Here is a 6,419-nt window from a genome sequence, read left to right as displayed (position 1 = left end):
AAGAGATCTGGGGTTGTGGTGTGGCCACTGGAAAGAAGGCAAACTCCATGGTAGACATAATTAAAAAGGAATTGAGAATGAAACTGCCATTATCATACTGCCTTTATACAAATGTATGACTATGCTTAGAATGCTGTGTACACCACACCTAAAATAAATCTGCGCACTGATCAGCCCATTACCTAAATTTCTAGGTTATAGGCTACTGCGGCAGACTCCCAGCTAGAATTCTCTGTAGTTCCCTCTTCTGGTTAGCAGTCTCATTGGCACTGGGAACCAGTTCAAACCCAACAGCATCGGACAGGCAAGCTTACTCTGTGTTCACACTTAGAGAACATGATGGGACTTATAAATATGGTCATAAATATGGCACTGGTCATATGAACCAGTGTGGTGTAGTGGTTAGAATGTTGGACTGGGTGTCAGAAGACCTGGGTTCTAGTCCCCACTGAGCCATGAGGCTCACTGAATGACTTTGGCCCAGTTATTGACTCTCAGCCTAACCTACCTTACAGGGTTGTGAGGATAAAATGGAGAGGAAGAGGATTGTGTAAGATGCCTTGGGTTCACTGCAAGAGGTAAAAATGTGTGATATAAATGTAATAAAATAAATAAGTAACGATAACACCCCATGCACACCTTCAAATGAATGTGTGTCTGTGTGTGTGGGGGAGAGAGAGAGAGAGAGAGAGGGAGTGGGGTTCATAGAAGCAGGGTTTGCCCCTAGTCTACACATGTTAATTTGAAGGTCTGAACACAGACTTCCTGATCATATGTAGAGAGCCCACAGTGCATACAGTTTATGTGCCTTATTTCAGATGTTACAATGAACACATGGAAGTTGGGGTCAGAGCTTTCCGTATGATCCTGGTTCTCCCCCATCCCCTTTGTTCATTTCGATGACTGAAAGGTTAAGGAGGGCTGAACTGCAATCTGAAAGTATGGTGATTTAGATGGTGAAGTGCCTAGAGATGCTGAGTAATTAGTTCTGGTTATGCTCTGGGGCACGTGCTCTGGTGACTATTAACTTTTAAAGATATGTAATAATAAATGTGGATGTGTGTCTCCATCCTTCTGCCCATTAGCACTATGACTCCAAGACATGAAACCTAGACACCTGAAACTTGGCATGCCTTCAAACTGGACTCCACTGGTATGCACCTTGGGGATATTTTATTTTTAAAATGCATTATTTAGTTTTAATTATTTTAAATGTGTCTTCATGTGGGTGAAGTCTGCAATAGCATCTTCAGACATTAGAGGTTTTCCTAACCAGAACACAGCTTTGCAATGCATACAGTTTGAAACGAGGGGAAGATTAGTAGGCTGAGGGACAGGGTTATATGACTGCTATGCTACCCCTTTGCTCTGGAAGTCACGGTGAATGAACAGATCCCTCCCTTGAGATGCTACATGAATATACCTGGCAGGGGCTGTTTCTAGAAGTGGGCACTATGGGCCCACAGAGACGGGGTGGGCACTATGGGTCCAACTCTGATAGTTGTGTAAGTTTGCTGACGGCTTCAATGTTTCAAATTTGGCCAAGGATCATACTTATATGCGGTCCCTCTTGCCCCTGCTGCGGGGCAGCCTCCCCTCAGAGAAAGTGAGTGGGAAGGCCTCTCCCTTAGCGGGCTATAGGGGTGCACCATGTTAGAGGCCATGCCTAGGGGTGCCAACCAGCATGACTTAACTCAGACAGTGCAGACACAATGTGTGCAACTGTGAGAGATGTGTAAGTTTGCTTGCAGCCTTCACCGTATCAGCAAAAGGACTATTCCCAACTTTGTAAAGCCATGTCTGTTTGCCAGTATAGAAATACTACTACTACTACTACTACTACTACTACTACTACTAAAATATCTTAGAAGTGTAGAAGCTATTTCAGAATTTAGGCCCCCCTCTCACCACCACCCCCATTCCAAAATCTATTACAGGATTGACAAGTTTTGGGGCATAGTAGTGGTACCGTACTTGAGCAGATTTCTATCAAAACTGCCAGAATTACTGCACCGCTTTAATGGTGCAGCTAAAGGTGAATTCTGCTTGGTATTGGGGTCCAAACATGAAGACTTCAGAAAGATAGACCAGCTTTTAACAGAAGCACCATTCTATGCCTCTGATTATATGATACCAACTGCCATACCATCGTAAGAGCCAATGCTCGCTGCTACAGATTAAGAGGACAGAAGGAGAATTAAACCCAGTGTCTTATTGCTCCTCAACACAGGTGAGAATAAAATGTGGGAGTTTGAAGGGAAGGTCAGAACCAACATTTGTACAGGGACAGTTCTATGTTGTTATGACTAACACATGGCACGCTTAGGAGGAATAGAAAACTTGAGCAACTTGTGCCAGAATTGCATCTGACCATGCAACCATTAAAGACTTCAAAGAGTTATTGGGAGAACAAAGCTTGTCAACAAATACCCTAAAACTAATCCTGTCACATCAGTAGACACCCATATTCAACCGACACCTATAGAAGCTTGTTCTCCACCTTTGAACATAGAGAAAGTGATCTCTCTCTCTCTCTCTCTCATTTATATACTGCCCCATAGCTGAAGCTCTCTGGGTGATTTACAAAGATCAAAAGACAGAACATTAAAAATCAATATACAAAACTTAAAAACAGCTAATATTTAAAACAATTTTTAAGCAATAGCAATTGGCTGTGAGGGGAAATAATCCCCAGGTGCTTTAAAATGCAACTGATAGTCTACTCATTCCCTCAGGATGTTTTGTTGTTTAGCTTGATTGTTTGGGTTTAGTATAATTTAGAATTCAAAGGTATAAAATGTAGTGAAATGTGATCATGAGTACAGAGAACGAAGAGGTAATACCTTAGATATGGCATGGAAAGTGAAACTATAGCATCTGGGCAGGGCTGATCTGGCACTGGGTTCCTGCTCCCTGGAACACTATAGGAGACGGAAGTCCAATCAGAGCCAACTGGGACTATTAGCCCAGATTCCTCCTGGTCAGATGTCACAAGAGGGCCAATCCAATCCCATTGTGTGATACAAAGCTCTTAGGCCTACTTCCTTCTCTCTGTCTAGATCAGCGGTCTTCAACCGGTGGGTCACGACCCAAAAGTGGGTTGCAAGATCAGTCCAGATGGGTTGCAGCAAAGCTGTTGCCACCATGTTGGGCAATTGTGAAAGTGGCCCCCATGTTACAGGTTCGGAGTCTGAGGTGGGTCTCAGGTCTGGACCAGTTGAAGACCACTGGTCTAGATCAGTGAGATTGACTAGTAGAGTCTCCCCCGGTTCTCTCAGACTACTGGTATGACCTATCCCTCCACTGCCTTGGACTGAAGCATTTAACACCACCCAACACTCCTTTGCAGTTTTGCATCACAGGAGGACATTGGCAGTGATGGGCAATATCATGCAAATTGTTCATAACAACTGATCTTCTCCTCCCTGATAAGCTTCCAAGGAGCAGTGGTGCAACTAGGGCTGGGCTTTGGGGACAAAGTTCAGGGCCCCACAGCCCAGAGCAAGTGATCGAAGCAGCAGCAAACAGGCCCAGTGTCAGCATGGGCACCCTGTGATTCACTGGGGCTTGATGCTACTGCTCACAGCAGCAGCGTCCTTCATTCTTATTTTTGAAAACGTCTTATAGTCAGGGCAGTGATCCAGGAACATGCATGGTTACAGATGCTCACTTTATTATTTTTATTTTAAATAATATACTTTTCTATAATAAAATGGTGCTTATTTCCAAGGAAATGTGTTTGGCATCAGGGCAGCAGAAGCAATGATTGTGCTATAATTTAAGTGGATATAAAATGCAAAATTGCACATGGTCGGAGTATTTCTTCTTTTGTTTTACCAGTGTTGGCACACAGATATTGTTTGTTCAAACATATTGGGATTATAGAAGCAGTTGCAAAGCATGGAGAGGTGTGTGGGGCTGGGGTTGGAGAAGAGAAGGGAAATGTTAGTTGTCTACTTCACAACTGAAATAATATGGGCCTGTTCAGATGACACTTCAGGCTCTGTGGTTAGAGAAACTGTAGTTCTCTGGGGTTAGTACTAACCACAAACCATGCTGTTGCATACAACAGTATGGCTTTGGGCCAAGTTAGAGCTTGCTGCAGACGGTCCGACTGTGGTTAGTAAGTAGGATTTAGCAAAACACATTGCACAAGACACCGTAAACCCTGCTGCTTAACCAAAAGCCTTAACCAGCAGGGATTAAGGTGTCTTCTGAGGCCCTATTGTAACCCCTGGGTCAGTACCCAAGGCTGGGTTCTGTGTCTAGGGGTTGTTTGTTCTTCCCTTAAGGTTAGCTCAGGCTCAAGTCCCCACCCAGGAAACCTGGGACACCAATTTAGAGATGTCTGAGTAGCAACCTCACCCACACACCTGAGATATAAGTACTGGTATTTATTCAGTTTGACAACAAGCAACAAAAATAGAACATAGAAAACAACAATAACCTTTTGATCAACACATCTCCCTCCCAAGGTCTAGGTAGGCCGATGGAAGCCCGTTTCCTTTGGCCTTACTCACAATCCCAGGAGATGGTGAATGAATAGGGATCCTCCAGGCATGCAATAAGTTGGATGGTAGATGGCAACAGGAACTGGGGTGTGCTGCAAAGAGAGCTGATTCAGCAGCTCCAAACCAGGAACAACTTCCAACACAGATCAGGTCAAAGTTCAGCTCTCTCTTCCTGATCAGAGTCTTGACTTCTTCTCTCCAAGGGTCTTTTAGACAGAGGGCGAGCCAGCACTCAGTCTGCACCCATTATTTCAACACTCCCGGCAAGTAGGGTTGCCATATTCTGAATCCACAAAACCGGGACAATTCGGGGTGGGTGGGTGGGGGCTAGATTTTTTTAAAAAAAACTGAGCAATATGTAAAAGTCTAGGGAAAGCCCAATTTTTCAATTAAAACATCAACAACTATAAAACCTGACATCTTAAATTCACTGCAAGTAACTTCCAAGTAACAGATTTGAGGCTTGCAACTCAAATCCAAGTAAGTGGATTGTTGAAGGATGGTTTTTTTGGGGAATGAGTTTTCTTTCCTTTCCCCCCTCTCTCCTTTCCCCCCTCGTCCCCCACTCGCTCCCCCCTCCTCTCCCCAACAAATAACCCAGCAGCTCCACCCTGCGCTTACCCTAAAGGTCTGACCACAACCAGCCAAGCTCACCAAACTCCTTTGCTGGGAGTTTGCATGGGACTCAGGTAGCCTGAGGAGAGCACATGCACCTTTCCTCACTCTGGTTCATCTTCTATGCATCCACAGGCACAATAAGTTGAGTCATGGTGAGTGACTCAGATGAGCCTGTGGAAGAGTGGTGATGCTCTGGAAAAGGTGCTGGATTGATGCGTCTTTTTCTCTGCTGCTGCTGCTCCACTGAGCAGGCTCAAGGCACCATTTTGGAGGTCAGAATTTCTCCGGCCAGCTGGACCAGGAATCCGGGATTCTTGCCCAGCCAGTCAGGACATTTCAGAATCTCCTGGAAATCAGGACATTCCTGGTTTTCTGGGACGTATGGCAACCCTACCAGCAAGGGACATGCACAACTCTATATGCAAATGAGCTCCATGCTAATAAGCGCCTCCATGTTAGGGCATGTTTTCCCTGCTCCCCCCACCGGGCGATGTATACCCATTTCTCTACTGCTTTACACTATTTATGGCTGTCAAAAGCCCCCTCCCTCCTAAATGCAGGAAATCAAGGATCTAAAATTAGCTCTAAAAGGAGTTCTAGGGGAGTTTCCTACAGTGTTAGGAAAAGGGGATGATGAGTAAAGGGGAAACCAAGGCTTGACAGGCCCGATGGGGCCCATGGACCATATTTGAAGTCTAAGAAGATCTTTGTCATCTGGGAATAAACACAGAATTCCTTCTTTAAAAAAACAACAAAAGCTTGCATTCATTCATGTTGGGCCAAAGAGCTTGCTAGAATTCCTAGACTAGCTCATATGAACTTCACTGGCTTTGCTTCCATTGCAGAACCTACAGTGTCCTGTTTCCTTGCTGTCTATCAGAATTATAAGAGCCAAGGTCACGTCCAAAGATACATGTAAGTTGTGTATATCTTTCATTGTCCTACTGGGCTTGAAATAAGCTTGAGCAGCAGTAGATGAAATGGTTAAACAGGAAGAACTGCTGCCGCTTCATGTCTTTTCCACCTCTCTGCCTTGCAATATCTGTCATTGCACAATTAGGATATGGTGTTACTGGGCTGTGTGTTTTCCTGTCCTGCCTTGCATCACAGGTTCTTGCTGCTGCTTGGGGCAGGGAAGCTGTAGCGCATGTGATGATGTCATGGGCTGCGTTCTACTAAACATTATGAGGAAGGGGTGGGGAAGAGTTTTAGTAGTTCATAGAATCACACAGCTGAAAGGAATCGAAAGACCGTCTAATCCAACACAGTTTTATTGATGACATCATACAA

The 6,419-nt window shown here is 44.6% G+C and overlaps 1 protein-coding gene across 1 annotated transcript in view; it reads left to right on the top strand.

Moving 5' to 3' along the window:
• Positions 1 to 3,144: 3,144 nt before the first annotated feature.
• LOC134393429 (cytosolic phospholipase A2 beta-like) overlaps positions 3,145 to 6,419 on the top strand; it is a 41,335-nt gene continuing 38,060 nt past the window's right edge. The window contains exons 1-2 of the mRNA XM_063118455.1: positions 3,145 to 3,195; positions 5,975 to 6,044. Coding sequence (XP_062974525.1) covers positions 3,145 to 3,195; positions 5,975 to 6,044 — 121 coding nt within the window. The remainder of the gene's footprint in view (positions 3,196 to 5,974; positions 6,045 to 6,419) is intronic.

The sequence above is a fragment of the Elgaria multicarinata genome, chromosome 2 (assembly GCF_023053635.1).
Source record: "Elgaria multicarinata webbii isolate HBS135686 ecotype San Diego chromosome 2, rElgMul1.1.pri, whole genome shotgun sequence".
In the NCBI taxonomy this organism is placed as follows: Eukaryota; Metazoa; Chordata; class Lepidosauria; order Squamata; family Anguidae; genus Elgaria; species Elgaria multicarinata.
This window is presented reverse-complemented; position numbering and strand designations above follow the sequence as displayed.